Genomic DNA, 17,829 nt, shown 5'->3' on the forward strand with positions numbered 1-17,829 from the left:
TGCAGCTTACCTGCAAGCTTTGCAAAGAGGCTTTTATTGAAAAATGGGGCAGCAGGAATTATCCAAGACTCCTCAAGAAACTCCGCAGCCTGTTTATTACTCATTTCACACAAAGGTACAATAGGTGCTCTTTTTCTTTTAAGACTTGTCTTGACCTGCTCTCTCTACTTGCCATCCCACTGGTCACCGCTGCTGCGCAGACTACAAAAGCAGTTACAGGTAAAGTTGGCACTGATGTGTTGTTGTAGAGGCCGTCAGATGCAAACGTATGGCACAGTGTGACATCACAATGTTGAGGAGGTAGTTGAGGAGTCGCTTTGGCAACTTGGTTTAAACAAATGCTCTTTTTGCAATGAGGAGGAAGTTTTGAGTTCTGAAACTTACAGTATGCTTTTATAGTACAATGACCTCTTATATGTCCAAACATCAAGTAACATTTTATTCTTCATGTTATGACCCATTTAACCCGCATTATCTCATTCTGCTGTGTATTTGTTCCAGCATTGCTCAGATTTCCAAGCACAATCGATCTGTGATGCATACACTGTACATCTGCTCACAGCATGTTTACACATCTTTAACACTACTTTATACATCCTGACAGTTCATGGAAACTCAGACATGTCCAACAGCAAAGGGAGAACGATGCACCCACTATAACATAAACATACACACACACAAATATATACAAGGGCTGCATTGTTTTGGTCTGTTTATTTGTTGGTGATGAGTACGACATGTAAACCCGCTAATATAACTTTTAAATTACGTTTAGCAACATGTGGCTCATCATAGAGACTTTCTAGAGCAGAATGTGCACAGAACATGAAAGAATATGTGATTTATTATGTAGGTTTCAAACCCTGGATGCACTACCAAATATGTGAGGAAATAGCAGTTCTGAAATGTAAGATATAAGGTACAGGAAGTCCTGTTCATGCAAGCAAATATCCATGAAATAGTGCATTTGTGTGTATTTTGTGTGATATACTGATATCTTTAAGCACAGGACACTAATCACACCTGTGGACATCCCAAAAAAAAAGATACAATGAAATAAAAGGTATTTACGTTGCAAAGGAACTGGTGAGAAGACCAATGAAGGCCACAAATGCTCCGCAGACAGCCGTCTTCCTGCAGCCGAAATGATCAGTGAACATACTGACCACAGGAGAGCAGAAAAATATCATCCCCATTGCCAGCGCTCCGACCCATGCTGAAGAGAAAGAGAGGGGTGATTCATATTTAATAACATACATTAAATGGATTTTTACATTATCTGAAGAAAACATGAGTGGTGCTTGCACATTCAAAATGCAACATCACAGTGTTGTGGGTGGTTGCTAGGTGGCCAGAATGTGCATTTTGCACCATCAAAAAAATGGAGTACATTCACTTGCATTGCTTTGATGAAGCAAGAAACTCAGATACATCTTAAAGTAAATGATCGGCAAATGTTCATTTTTGGGTGAACTATTCCTTTAAAGGACTTGTAGGATCTGCTGCTAATGTCTTGGTCCCAGATACCACAGTACATCTTCAGAGGTCTTGTAGAATCCATACCTCGGTGGGTCGGTGCTGTTTCAGCAGCACGCGGAGGACTAATAGCATATTAGGCAACAGTCATAATGTTTTGACTCATCAGTGTGTTTTGGCTAATGGCTAATACGGGACAGTAGGCAACCCTATTGATAAAGTCATGAACTTTCATAGACGGTGTGATGGGACAACGTCCCGCTGTTAATGGAGAGACCACTTGGGACAGTCGGTGAGTTGTCAACGCTAACTTATCTTGCTGTTTACATTCAATATAAATATGATATTCTAGATAACTAGAGAACATGATACCACAGCTTGAGCCTCCCTCTTGTGTGTGAAATGGGTGTGTGACGTTGGCACAGCAGCAACATTTTAAGGGTGGGTTTTTGGGCAACGCTGTGGAATTATTGGCTCGATGGTGGGAATGCAGATTGATTTTGGTTTTGTGGCGCTAGGTCCGAGGCTACTGGCTCAGGCTGGCCAGTTGATAGCCCTTGCTCACCCTGGCCCTATAGTGAAAAAGTGGCTATTGTAAGTCTATGAGATTTTGGCCATTTTTAATGGAATTTTAATTCCAATCAGTTAGAAAAGACATAGAACACTAAGTCAGAACAGTCTGAAGGTCTGTGCTGAGTTTGATGGATGTAGCTTGAAAGCTCTAGGACAAGTTCTAACTGAGAATTTTGGTCATGGTTTGGGGATTTTGGAAAAACGCTAAACCATGTATGTAGAATAACAGTATGTAAAACAGCACATTTAATATTTACTTTGACCTCCGTATCTTCACGATCAACATTTTCTAAAGGTCAAGCACTACCTTTCGTTGCCAGTTTGAGGCCCTATTTTGTACCCTACTTAAGTAAATTGCCTCTTGCTTTCTTTGTGGGTTATTCTTTCCTTGGAAAAGTAAGATAATCCATTCCTAATAGTCACTGGAATGTTTAATCCTTCATCCATTGCTCCAGAGGCCCCTAAACACACACACACGGGCACACACACACACACACACACAGTTATCCAGCTCATGTTTTCTGCATAATTTTTTTATCCGTTAGAACCTAGCTGTTTTAGAAAACTCTATTTTGATATAGAACAATGCCAAGAGTTCCATTTCAAAATAGAGTTTTCTAAAACAGTTAGGTTCTATTTTGAAATGGAACTCTTGGCATTGTTCTAAAGTTCGAAAACATACTTCCACAGGAACTTTGCAGAAAAATCAGTAATTTGCTTTAAAGCTACCAAAAAAACAAACATAACCTGTAGAAAACATACATCTTGAAAAGGGTTGAAGCAGACTGCAGCCAGCGGGAGTCAAGGAGGCCTTCTCTAAACCCGACCCTGTGTACCTCTACAGAATACGGGTAAACACTCATTTGCTTGGTTTGTTAATGGCCAGCTTCCTCATTGGAAGCAGGGGGCTGTAGTTTCACAGAACCTCAGCCAAGACGGACTCACCAAAGACACACAAATACACACGCACACACATGAGTGTCAAATATTGAACCAGTGTCCTTAGACCCCAGACATACTGTGCAGACATTAAACTACCTTTGAACCATGAAAGCATGCAGTATATGTGTTTGTTTGACCGTAACATTGATTAGAAGCGGCCAGTGCTTTGGAAACAGACACGATGGACTTTCATCTCTGTCCTTTTGCCGAAATATGAGGATTTACAAAGGATACGTGTTTGGGTGCATGTGTGCGTGGATAAATATACATTGTTTGTGTGCAACCATGAGAATATGTCCTAACTGTATGTGTGGAGATTTACTCTTGTGTTTCTATTGGCAGTAAAGTTTATTGTTCACACTAATGAGTCATTCAGCTGATTGTTTTGTTATTGATCTTACTAGTTGTGTTTGATTAGGCAAGCATGACTATTACTATTCCTCTACTAAGGATTACGTGTGTGTTCTGAGTCATGTCACTCCATATAACAGGGGTATGAAATTAGCACTCGTTGCAAACCTAATGCAGATACTTTTTGTGTGATGGACTTTTGCTTGCGATTGAACAAAGCAAAAGGAGAACTAGGAAACATGCTAAGATGAAATACTGATAACAACACTGCGTGCTGCAGCCATGGAAGCCAGCAAACGAACCGGACCAGCGATAACAGATTCCACCCGACCTAAAAAGCCTCGCCATCGTCGAAAAACCACCAAGACCAGAGGCGTAGTAAAACAAGGATAATGAAAGGAGATGACTTTGGAAGTTGGAGACAGCTTAAAGCCCAGAAATCCTTTAAAACGAATGCTGAGATGTCTTATTTGCATGTCAACATTCTGGCAACCCGCATGAGCTTCGAGTCTGGGGCGGGACAACTCTCCAATATTTTTAAAGTTAAAAAGTTAATTTCATACCCTGCGTATGACCCTCACTGCACCCCTGCTGACAGTAGAAACAGAGTATCGGAAAACAAGAACGGACACATGGTTCTCTCCACTCAGCTCTTGTAAGCAAAGATCCTATTTGTTTACATTTTCTCCGGATGAGAATGTTCAAAAAATAAGCCAGAGAAACCCAAAACTGCCAAACAAGGAAAATGATATTCCTCAAACACGCTTAAGTTCACGAGATTCACATATTCCACTTGCTGTTCTTTTTTCTTCTTTGTTTCTTTCTATCTTTCCTTTCCCTCCTTCCTTACTACTTTCTTTCCCTCTTTCCTTTTTCTTTCTTTTCCTCCCTCATTCCTACTTCCTTGTAGTCATTCCTTACTACTTCCTTTTCTCTTTCCCTTCCTCCTTCTTTCTTTCCCTCCATCCTTAGTACTTTCTTCCTTATTTCTTTCCCACTTTCCTTCTACTCCTTAATTGCCTCCTTCGTTCTTTCTTTCCCTCATTCCTTCTGTATTTCTTTTCTTCCCTCATTCCTACTTCCTTTAGTTATTCCTTACTACTTCCTTTTCTCTTTCCCTCCTTTCCTTTCCTCTTTCCTTCCTACTTCTTAACTGGTTTGTTCCCTCCTTCCTTTCCCTCCCTCTTTTCTACTTCCTCCCTTTTTTCCTTTCCTCCTTTCTTCTTACTTCCTTTACTCTTTCCTTATTTCTTTCTCTCCTTCCTGCCTTCTTTCCTACTTCCTTCTTTCTTAACTCCTTCTTTCCCTTCCTTCCACATTTTCTTTCACTCCCTCCTTCCGTCCTACCTCCTCCCTATTTTATTTTACTTTACTTTTTCCTTCTTCTTTCTTTATTCCTTCATTCCCTTTTTTATGGTTTCTTTCCCTCATTCCTTATGTCTTTACTTTCTTCCTTCCTCTTTCCTTCTTTCTTTAGTCCTGTCCCTCCCTCCTTCTTACTTTCTTTCCCTCCTTCCTTACTACTTTCTTCCTTATTTCTTTCCTACTTTCCTTCCAACTTCTTTCTTTCTACTTCTTAATTGCCTCCTTCATTCTTTATTTCCCTCATTCCTTTTTCTTTCTTTTCCTCCCTCATTCCTACTTCCTTGTAGTCATTCCTTACTACTTCCTTTTCTATTTCCCTCCTTCCTTCTTCCTTTTCCCCTCCTTCCTGCCTTCTTTCCTACTTCCTTCTTTATTAACTCCTTCCCTTCCTTCCACATTTTCTTTCACTCCCTCCTTCCGTCCTACCTCCTTCCTTTTTTATTGTTTCTTTCCCTCATTCCTTCTGTCTTTCTTTTCCTCCTCCATTCCTACTTCCTTGTAGTCATTCCTTACTACTTCCTTTTCTCTTTCCCTCCTTCTTTCCTTTTCCATTTCCTTCCTACTTCTTAACTGGTTTGTTCCCTCCTTCCTTTCACCTCCCTTTCTTCCTTTTTTCTTTGTTTACTCCTTCCTTCTTTTTTCCTTGTTTCTTCTTACTTCCTTCTTCCTTTACTCTTTCCTTTTTTCTTTCTCTCCTTCCTGCCTTCTTTCCTACTTCCTTCTTTCTTAACTCCTTCCTTCCCTTTCTTCCATCCTACCTCCTCCCATTTTTATTTTCCTTTTTCCTTCTTACTTCTTTCTTTATTCCTTCATTCATTTTTATGTTTTCTTTCCCCCTTCCTACTTCCTTCTTTCTTTACTCCTTTTTCCCTCCTTCCTATATTATTTCCTTCTTTTTTCACTCTTTCCTTCATTCTTAAATTCTTCACTTTTTTCTCTCAATCCTCTACTCCTTCATTTTTCCTTGCACATCTCTATTACTTTATTTCTTTTACACTTCCTTTTGATTTTTTCACTCTCTCGTTCTCTCCATCTTTTGTTCCAGATCACCTGGTCCTAATTCCCTCTAATACGTTTCTCCTCATTTGTTATTATTAGTGAAAGAGAGAAAGGACAGAAATGAAGACAGCCTTCTCTTTAGAACCAAAAGAAAAAAAGGAAAGACAGTGTGTGAGGGAGGAAAATAGGAAAGGAAAGTGACCCACTAACTTTGACAAATGCTCTTTGACACACAGCTGCAGGGAAGCATGGATAGCCTGCACTACATCTTTTTCTTCCTCCATCATGGCTCATTCCCTCATCCTTCCTCTCTCTCTTTCTACCCATTTGTCCTCACAAGCCCCCTCTTACTCTGTCTATGTCTCACTGAATCTGTCAAGGACATGTTCAGGTAATATCACACCCAAAAATCTAAATCATTTTTACTTATAGAAAATGAGGTCCATATTTAGGACCATTGAGATTTATTGGCATTGTGACCAGGGGCGAAAATGTCATCAAAATGTTGGGGGGGACAATAAACATAACAATTGTCAAGAGCAATTTTTGAAGGGGACACCAAGTTTTTTTTTTGTTGTTGCCCCGTTTGCATTTGTATTATTTTATTTCTTAAACAATTATTTTAAGAATATATCATTATATAACTTACAATACACATATTTTAATGATATTTTAGGGGGGTGACAAACCTCAGATAGGGGGTCCTCACCCCGCCAGCGATTTCCGCCTACGATTGTGACATTACATGCATGACAATTACGCACACACTCTCCCCTCCAATTCAGAGTTTATAATCTCCCAAAATACAATCTATAATCAGAGTTTATAATCTCACGATTTATTATCTATAATCAGAGTTTATAATCTCATGATTTATTATCTATAATCAGAGTTTATAATCTCCCAACATATTATCTATAATCTGAGTTTATAATCTCCCAACATATAATCTATAATCTGAGTTTATAATCTCACGATTTATTATCTATAATCAGAGTTTATAATCTCATGATTTATTATCTATAATCAGAGTTTATAATCTCATGATTTATTATCTATAATCAGAGTTTATAATCTCCCAACATATTATCTATAATCTGAGTTTATAATCTCCTAAAATATTATATATAATCAGAGTTTATAATCTCCCAACATATTATCTATAATCAGAGTTTATAATCTCCCAACATATTATCTATAATCTGAGTTTATAATCTCATGACATTTAATCTATAATCTGAGTTTATAATCTCCCAACATATTATCTATAATCTGAGTTTATAATCTCATGACATTTAATCTATAATCTGAGTTTATAATCTCATGAAATTTAATCTATAATCAGAGTATATAATCTCATGACATTATCTATAATCAGAGTTTATAATCTCATGACATTTAATCTATAATCAGAGTATATAATCTCATGACATTATCTATAATCAGAGTTTATAATCTCATGACATTTAATCTATAATCTGAGTTTATAATCTCACAACATTATCTATAATCTGAGTTTATAATCTCACAACATTTAATCTATAATCAGAGTTTATAATCTCACAACATTATCTATAATCTGAGTTTATAATCTTCCAACATATCTATAACCAGATTTTGCAATCTCACATCTCTATAAACAGAGTTTATTATTTTACAACATATAATCTATAATCTGAGTATATAATCTCATAACATTATCTATAATCAGAGTTTATAATGTTCCATCACATGATCTATATCACTGTTTAGATGACATTTACATTTATTCTCTATTCAAACCCTCAAGGATTATTGATATTCAAGGATCAGATCCAATAAAACAGAACCAAGAGGAACATATCTCTTTGGTGACACTGGTTTTGATGCAAAGCGAGCCATTTGGATCAAATCCGTGCCTTCTATTCAGTGCTGAATAATGATTGCTGATGGACTTAAACATCTATGACCATATATATGAATATGTGAACAGTCAACATTGATAATCACATTACATGTCCTTTAGCCCCCAGCTCTTCCACTAAATGGCAAAGCTAATATCACAGACTGATACAGCACATCTCTTAAATCCACTCAGTTGTGACTGTGTGTCTCTACACACACATACACACACACACACACACACACACACACACACACAATCCCCAGATGCACATACTTTAAATACTATAAACATAATAATAGATTGATTTGGCAGCACTAAACACACAAATCTGTAATGTTGGAGCTCTTTGTGTAGAGAATCAAGCTGCTTGTGTAAATATGTATTGTAACAGAGCTTTGGTGAAAAGTGACGTATTATAACCAGTGTCAGAAATTGACTTTTCCATCAGAAGTGGCGAAAATTTCATGGGTTTCGGAATTAGATGTGGCAAAATGGCTCGATAGCGGCACCTACAAACTTTCAATGATGTGCGCTTTTCGCTACGTTTCACCAAAAGATACAAAAATCGGTACACATGTGTAACATGCCAATATTTACAAAAAAGTCTCTTGGACTCATGCCCTAAACTCAACAGGAAGTCAGCCATTTTGATTTATCTCTTACATTTTTGCTCAGTTGTTGCCATTTCCAGGCCTCGTACTTTAACAAACTCCTCCTAGAAATGTCATCAGATCTACTTCATATTTGGTTATTCTAATCTAAAGGCCTTGGCGATGATAAATTGCGAAGCTTTAGGGTTTTCACTGCACGGCGTGGCCATGACGGTCTGACAAAGTTCGATGTTTCACCATGAAACAGGAAGTTGTTATAACTCATACATACAATGTCCAATCGTTCCCAAACTTCACATGTTTGATAAGAGTCCCGGCCTGAATACATGGACGTGCCAATATTCAGTTATAGTCATAGCGCCACCTACTGGCAATAGCCAATTCCAGGTCTTGTACTTTAACAAATTACTCCCAGAGATTTAATTGGCATTATATTTAGTCAGTCTTAATCTAAAGGTCTTGGTGATGTTAAATTGTGAAGCTTTTGAGTTTTCGTTGAAGGGCGTGTCAGTGGCGGCCTGACAAAGTTCGATATGAAACAAGTACATTTTTGAGGCCTAAACATGTTTGAAAACTCATGAAACATTGCACACATCTCAAAAGTGGTGAAATTTACATCTGAGACTGGTTTTAAAATTAATTTTGGCAAAATGGCTCGATAGCGCCACCTACAAAATTGCAACGAAGCAGCCCACATAAATATCTTATGCAGTGTTGTTTCTAAAACAAAATCAGTCAAGGATTTTTAGATATTTTTACAGGAAAACAATACAAAAATTATTATTAAGAATACGATTTTTGCCCTAATATCAAAATAAAAACCTAATAAAAAATATATTATGATCCAACGTGAGTTTTCTTGATAAATAAATATGATCGTGTCTGGTAACGTGCATGTAAAATGGCTAGAAATAGCATTTTAGCTTAGCGTAAAGCTAACAATTTACACAAGTTTTATTTCTATTTCTTCTGCTCCAAACTTACTTCAAACGTCCTTCTCTGTCTGCTCGTATGAATGTAACACATCATAAGAAAATGTTTCACTGCTGCTCAAATGCACTTTGGATCACATCATTTCTATGTATAAATGTTTTCCAACTGAAAGGACGAAATATTAAATTAAACAAATGACAATAAAATGTAAAGTAATCTCTTTAGTAATCAAAATACTTTTTGAATGTAACTGTATTCTAAATACCAATGATTTAAATTGTAACTGTAGTGGAACACAGTTACTTATATTTAGAATTTTAAATTCGTAATCTCGTTACATGTATTCCATTACTCCACAAAACTGCATGAATGAACAGTTAAGAACTTATTAATGACTTACAATATAGTTTTAGATGAAAACCATCAGGTTATGAATGATTTATATCAGACATGTGCAACATACGGCCCGCGGGCCGGATCAGGCCCACCATATGGTTTAATGTGGCCAGTGGCTCATTTATCATAAAAGCTTTTTTTTGTCATTGGATTTTTCAGTTAACTTGCATTGGGACCTAACGCGTCTCCACAAGCGTTTAACATGCTCAAGGTTGCCAGATAAGAGACGCAACACCCCCAGTTTGAGATTTATACTTGCGCAAATTGGAAATATTCTGCCTAATGTAATACTTATTTTTAGGGATGCACCTAAATTTCGGCCGGCGAAAATTTTCGGCCGAAAATGGCACTTTCGGTTTTTGGCCGAAAGAGAAAAAAGGCCGAAAATATGTGCCGAAAATATATACCTCCTCGCCCCGCCCCTCAGTGCTCAAATTTCACTCTGGATCGATCTAGCCCTTATCACAGCTGTTAGATAATTCCACAACGGCGCTACCAAACAAAGGCCGATCATGTCAGCGGTGTGGAAATTCTTCAAAGTTTCTGATAAGGACATCAAATTTGCGATCTGCAGTGTTTATTCAGCAGAACTTTCAAGAGATATATAGAATACAGCAAGAGATTCTACAGGAAAGCGCCCCGATCCACAGCAGTGCTGCAACTAGCGCAGCTACAACACAACTTGAGACGTATCTCGCTGAACTACGCCAGAAGCGACAATCCCCTTGACTACGGGCGCATAAACAAACACCACATTCCATTGCTTGCGCGGTATTTATCTGCCCAAGCACCAGCACAGAGAGTGAGAGACTGTTCAGTGCAGCATCTCATGTTCTTGATGAGCTTTCAGACAGGAGAGACTGTCAGAACGTTTAGCAACTTTTGTTCTTGAAGAGAAACCTGTCACTTGTACTTAAATAGAAAGCGGTCCAATATGATGTGAATAACAATTACATTACACTTGCTCTTCACTCGAGGATACATCTGTCGTTTACAGTTGAGGTTGGATTTAGTTAAATTACTGCTGTTTTGCACAATCATTTTCACTTAGTGTACATACGTTTACATAAACAGAATAGAGCACTGATCTATATATATATTTATATATTATAGTTATATATAGATCAGTGGAATAGAGGTCCTCTGCCATTCTGTGTTCTGCCTGTTGTTTTAATTAAAATTACTGTTGCATATTTAAACTTTTTGAAAGGTGTTAGCTAAGTTCATTACTTGACTGTTGTTGTGCATATAATAGTTTTCTAAAACTTTACATTATTTGGATAATTGTTAATAAAATCTGTCAAATTAGATTTTTACAGAACTGAATGAAGAATAATATTTAATATAGTTTTAATATATTTTTTGTCCAATTTTGGTGTGTTACTTTCAATAAAAGTGTGATTTATTTGATTTGTTTGTAGTTTTTCAATTCAGATTCATTAAATTCATGAAATTCATGAAAAGTTTCGGTTTCAGTTTTCGGCCAAGTGCATCCTGGATTTTCGGTTTCGGTTTCAGCCCAGAATTTTCATTTCGGTGCATCCCTACTTATTTTGTGCAATCTGGCAACCATGCACGTCTCGCTTTCCCCTTTGAACAAGCTTAGCGATCTGTAGTGCAATATTCTGCTTAAGGAAAAGTGTTATCCGGACACTCTGTGTCCATTCTTGAGGCTGCTTGTGATGTTTGGTCTTACTTTGCAGTAAACCTTCTCAGTCATTAAATTGAATATAAAAGTAGATCTTAGCATTATTGACATGCGAGCAAAAGCAAGCTTGTGGCCCCTTTACCAAAATAGTTGCCATCCCCTGATTTATATGCTTGAATTCCAACAGGTCAAAACTGCAAAAAGTGTATGAAGTTTCTGAATGCAGTAGCCTAGACATTAGACAATAGAAATGACATTAGCAACTCAATGTGGTGCATTTGTGAATGAAACCTGTGTTAGCCGTAGCTTTTTCTAAAGAAAAAGACCAACGAATCGAGGTTCATTTTTGTGGTAATAAACATTATGCCACAAACACTGAAGACTGAGCTTAACTGTATTAAATCCAGAATATTCCTTTAATATTAACCAATTGCCCACCCGGCCTTGGTGATGTCAGCTGGAAAGGAAAGTAATTTCGGGGTGCAGCAATTGTTTTTGCTTTTATGAAATATAACAAAGGTATGTTTTTCTTTGGAGTAATGCATACTTATAAATCGGGCATAATAAGAACAGGACGGTGTATTAAGAAAGTGACTTTACCTGCGAGTTGTGTTTGACATATTAGAGAAATCTGTCTTATATAATTCAAGGAAAAACAAACAGAAAGAGTCGTCAGACTCCAAACACAGACCGACTGTCTCTGTATCTGTCCATTAATGCTCACCGGCACTCAAATACTTTCAGTTACATGCCAGACACCCAAAGAACACTTTCACCATTCACCAACACTTGTCTACTGTTCTCTTCGACTCATTTCACCTGTGTGTCCTTTAGCCGGATTCAGTATGTACACATTTTCATCGCTCTGTCAGCACGCCGCTCTGAATTTCAGGTCCTAAACTGGTTACTGTTGTATACAATAACGTCAGATGTCAAATCAGACTCAACGAACCATTCAACGGTGTAAAAATAAACTTTCTACCATATATATTCACTGCCCGTGCATGCACAATGGCTGAAATAACACACAACGATTTTCTTCACATCTACTTAACGATGCGGAGAGAGTCAATGGATATAGAGAGCATTTGAGTTCATGCAGTCCAGATATACATACAGGTAACATGATCGGCGTCTATGCAGCACCAATCATCCTTCTGCACAGTGTGTGTGTGTGTGTGTGTGTGTGTGTGTGTGTGTGTGTGTGTGTGTGTGTGTGTGTGTGTGTGTGTGTGTGTGTGTGTGTGTAAGAAAGAGAAAGCACAAAAGAGTGATGTTGGAGAAAGAGCAGGTGTGTATATAGTGGCATTAGGGTAAAATGCATCTGATGTAAAGATCACTACAGCTGAATGACATGAGGTCATGTTTTTGTGTGCAGATCCATTCATTTATTCAAAATGCAATTCATACAGACAATGGCTTAAATGGATCTCGTATACAGTATAAAAACATACTGTAAGTTTCAGAATGCAAATCTTTCTCTTCACTGCAAAAAGAGCATTTATTTAAACCAAGCAGCAAAAACGGCTTGTTTGGAATTTGTGGATACATCCCCTCGGCCCCGCCCACTGATGCTCAGTGAGTCACACAGGTGAAGAGGAGAGAGATGGGCCTGTCATGGGAGATTCATCTATGCCAATGTTTTAAATATGGATTTAAACGTTTTCCACATACACGTTTTTTTTAATGCTTTGACCGTTATCATGCATCTCGTGCTGCTTTTAAATGATGCGATATCAAGTTATAGTTCTAAAAAAAGAGACCCCCGTTCTGTTTCACCTTGCTATTGGGCTGTTTTAAAGGCATCTTGGACTGTTTTTTGCACCCATCTGTGTGATTTTTAATTGTTGGTCTTTTATGAACATGAACTAGACGGACATCTTTGATCATATTGATGCATTTCCACGTAACAGCGGCAATGTCCCCAGTATTTCAAGAGCAGTATAAGCGCAACTTTTAAAAACATCTCTCATTCTGCTCTGCCACTGACTGGGATAAACACATTGTGTAAACAAACTGGGAAAATATGTCGCTCTGGTGAAGACCAGTGTCTCAGCTTTAGCCTGTTGAAGCCGGTTGAAGCACCCAACATCACCGTGGATTGTATTAAGTTTGCATATTCAGAGGATTTCAGTGTGTGAAACAGTCAATATGATTCAAGCCTTGTTATTGAAAGATGGGGCAGTTAAAACTGGACTATTGTAACGCAAAATCATAGTAACCAATTCCATTCACAAATATGTCATGCCTGTGCTTGAGGGAACAGTTTCATACATTCAGATGAAATGTGTTGGGTGTACGTTATGTGTTAACCCTGAAATACGCTTTTATAATATTTTGTTGAGTTTCTGGAGGTTCATATTCTTCAGAATGTGTGTCAAATATGGCTGTATTTGAAGGGATGCACAATGTTAACCAAACACAACAGTGGGTGTTTAACACTGGAGTGGTGGTGGAGTGGTCTAAGCACATAACTGGTAATCTGGTAATCAGAAGGACGCTGGTTCGAGCCCCACAGCCACCACCATTGTATCCTTGAGCAAGGCACTTAACTCCAGGTTGCTCCAGGGGGATTGTCCCTGTAATAAGTGCACTGTAAGTCGCTTTGGATAAAAGCATCTGCCAAATGCATAAATGTTTACATTAATATCTTAAAGGACAGAAAGCTTAAAACTGAGCGTTTCAGTCAGAGGGCCAGAGACAGCGTGGAAAATACTTATTTATGAATAAATGATGACTGTTTTGGTGCAAAAAACTTTGCTAGCTTTATAAGTGGACCTCAGAGAAGATAATACAATTATTCAAAAAAAGAATATGTAATAAGGCCTTATTAAAGGCCTTATTAAGTATTTTTGCATAATCTATTATTATTATTATTTAAGCAGTTTGCTTTCAAAACATTACTCATATTTTAAAAACTTCTGTCTGCCGAATCAAAGTCAGGGTGGTGTAACTAACATCAGAGACTATTTAGCCGAGGCTTGCCACTCCTATTTAAATGAATGGGAGAAATCGGAATGCCCAACGGATATATAAAGGAAGTCCCGCCTTATAGGTAAAAGAGCCAATCACCTTTTAGATACAGTCATTGCCTCTTAACCAACTCGAGAACATGCATGCGCATTAGCTACTGTATACAAGCCGGGAATTTGTATCTTAGGTAAAGAAGCACAATTTATAATTCAAATTTTGGTAAGATTTTATTGCAAATTTAAAATATGTGTTTCCCCATTCATGTAGATAGGAGCTGCTTTGGCATGACTGGAAATAGCGTCCCGAGAGAATTCCAACTACGGCAGACTTTACTAGAAAGACTTTGCTAACTTGCAAAAAGCCATTTGTTGTCATGTGACCATAAGAAAATGTGATTATAAACCATAAACAGGAAATGATGTCACAGAGAGGACTTCTTTAGACCCTCATGACTCTCTTTTGACATGGCCAGGTCAGTTTGTGCTTTTAAATGTGAAACCACAAGAAAATTCAAGAATTCATGATATTTGATTTGTATTTTCTCAACTTGGAAAATAAGTTTGAAAACGTTTGTGTGCACTCGTGTATTCGAGGTGCAAGAAAAAAACTACTTTTTACTTTAGGTTACAACGCTTGACAGTTTAGATGCTTGTTTGACGCATATGCACATGCAGGTACATGTCCAGACCAAGGGCATAGCCAGGAAACTACTTTTGGGTGGGCTTCAATAAAAATGGATGGGCCAAGTTTTCTCCCAAATTTTTATACCCAATTTTCCTTAACAAAAGAGAAGCGCGTTCAAACACTGCACATTAAAACAGCTCTCTCACATTTTCAGAAATCAGATTTTATGTATATAGATATTTGAAGACAAATAATAATATTCTCAAATATTCTGGGTGGGCCTGGGTCTAATTTGGGTGGGCCAAGGCCCTCCACGGCCCACCCTTAGCAACGCCACTGGTCCGGACAAGTTTGCCGCACAAGCCCTCAAAAGTGAAGCCAAAACATCTCAATCACCCCCCGGTGATTGGTCCTAGTATAGGTCATAAACCCCGCCTCCCCATGTTATTCAACGGGACGTGAGACCAACTAAACAATTAAATTACACTTCACATATCTTTTTTCCAAAGATAGTTTCTGTCATTTACTGTCGTTTCTATCACGTTGATGTCATTTCAAGTGTTTGTTTTCAAAATAAGTTTGTTTTTAGTTATTTGATGCTATAAAAACGTTGACATCATGATTGACAGCTGTGATTGACAGGTTCTCTGAGGGAAGTAGTCACTGAAGCACCAACTGACGTTTTTTCGGGATCTTCAGAGGACTGAGGAGATTGGAGCTTTAAATTTAATATCTAAATTTCTATAATTAATTATTTCACACCGTCATAAGTCATAAGTCAAAAATGCAGGGGCGTGTCCTTGCGATTGATTCTGCGAGAGTGAGGGCGGGGCCTTGATTTCACAGCTTTACTTCCTGCTCACTACTGCGCAGGTCTGGTCCCAAAATCGCAAAGATGTCAGCGCCATATCGGGACACTGGCGGCTTCAGTTCTCACCAATGGAAAAGAGCGAAGGGGGTCGTCCATCTTTTTTTACAGTCTATGGGTCCAGATGAGAACCGTCCACATGTTGAGAAAAACTGGGTCCAAACACACCGTGCTGATGACGCAATTTGCATCAGGCATACTGAACACGGGACAAACTTAAATGCAGAAAAACAAAGAATACTTAAGCCTTTAGAGTAATTAAATCAAAACAATTGCTGAAAATAATTTTTCACATTTCCGGTTTTGAAGTGCTAAAGTAAACTATAGCGAGGTAAACTTCTATAGCAGTGAGAAGAAGACCAGACTTAAATATTGTTCTGTTTCTCACCCACACCTATCATATCACTTCTAAAGACATGGAATTAACCACTGCAGTCGTACGGATTTCTTTTATGCTGCCTTTATGTGATTTTTGGAGCTTCAGAGGTCTGGTCACCATTCACTTGCATTGTATGGACGTACTGAAATATTCTTCTAAAAATCTTCGTTTGTGTTCAGCAGAAGAAAAAAAGTCATACACATCTGGGATGGCATGAGGGTGAGTAAATGAGATTTAAAATCTTTGGGTGAACTGTCCCTTTAAGATACCACAACAAACCTTATGTCGAAGCAATCGCCTCCTTCTCCGATTTTAATTTGTATTTTTTCCATCACATTACTTCTGATAATATCAGCAATTCCATCTTTGTGTTTGTGGAGCATTCTTGGAGCAAGAGAAAACAACGATGCTCCGATGTTCCTTGCTCCAGGTCCAAAACCATATGAAATCAATGTAAATACAAAGATTAACTTTCTATGGAAGGGCTCATAAAAAATGAGTCCTTCCCAGACTTCCTAGGTTGCCTATTAAAGTCTGTAGACTGATTTTCATGTGATGGGAGTGGGTCGCTTTTGCCGGGAAAATAAACGTTATCTACTGAATCCCATCTGGCTAAACGGGCACGTAATCGTGGTCAAGCACGAGCAACAGATAGCTGACTGCAGTTCACTTAACGGCCACAGGTGTCACTAATAACACGTGTTTCTGAATCGTACATACTACACCTTTAACATGGTTTGTTTTCAAGTTTATTTTGCACCCTACTGAGACAGAGCTTCTTTTGTGCGAACCTACATGTTATGTTGGGTGGGACTGTCCATTGTAATCCCCTATTGAGATTAAACATTAATGTTTGCGCGTGTTCGGGCAGGCCCAACATGTGAGAGTGGTGGCGGGACACTCAATACACCCCTTTAAGCCCTGCGTGTTCCCACACTACACATGAGCCCCTCACGGATCAATCAAATCCACTTTTACACGGCCACATTGAAGCTATTTCAGCAGATTAAATAAAAGCTGGTCACGTCACGAGCATTTGAGTTGAAACAGTGAAACAGATGCAAAACCTGCTGGTCATGTCATCTTTGGAGGCAGAAACTTTTTTTGGGACATTCTACAAAACAGATGCCATTTGTGTCCCTTATATACAAAAAAAATGCTTTAGCAATTAACATCTGATGTTAGCTTTTACTATCTGTTTATTGCAACCTGGTCTCATTGAATCACATTCCTATTGCGGAAGTTTTCTGGTGAAATGGCTAGTAAAAATGGCGGATTATCAGTTCATAAACACTCATTTTTTGCCCTGTTCCTCATACAATGCTCTCTTATGACATCTAAACACTTTTATGATATTGCATGACTCATTTTAACATTTGTTAAATGTTTTTCAAAAGGCATGAACTCAAAATGACAATCCTGTTTCCATTATTTTATATAGTAAATAACAATAATTATAAATATAGAAATATCAGCCCTACTCTCTTTCTAAGAAGCACCTTGCAGTTTTTACAAGGCTTTTTCTTTATGCGACCCCGCGTCCACATGCATGGATATATTGGTTGTATTTTGGCTTTGCTATACACAACGCATAATTTTATTTAATTCAAATTAACTGATCTCAGTTCAGGAGACTCTGTGCTGTCAGTAAAGGACTCATGTGGCAAAACAACATGGCGCTGATCACAGCGGAGTTTGTCTTTGGGAGAAACTACTTTTGTACATAGAAAATGTACAAAACTACATTTGGTAAGAAACCTAATTACGTTTTTACATTGAAAGATTAAAGTCTGTAGTTTCATCCAA

The 17,829-nt window shown here is 38.0% G+C and overlaps 1 protein-coding gene across 1 annotated transcript in view; it reads right to left on the reverse strand.

Moving 5' to 3' along the window:
* slc16a2 (solute carrier family 16 member 2) overlaps positions 1-17,829 on the reverse strand; it is a 42,325-nt gene that overhangs the window by 17,631 nt on the left and 6,865 nt on the right. The window contains 1 exon segment of the mRNA XM_052149683.1: positions 1,072-1,216. Coding sequence (XP_052005643.1) covers positions 1,072-1,216 — 145 coding nt within the window.

Source organism: Xyrauchen texanus, chromosome 19 (assembly GCF_025860055.1).
Source record: "Xyrauchen texanus isolate HMW12.3.18 chromosome 19, RBS_HiC_50CHRs, whole genome shotgun sequence".
NCBI classification, from domain to species: domain Eukaryota; kingdom Metazoa; phylum Chordata; class Actinopteri; order Cypriniformes; family Catostomidae; genus Xyrauchen; species Xyrauchen texanus.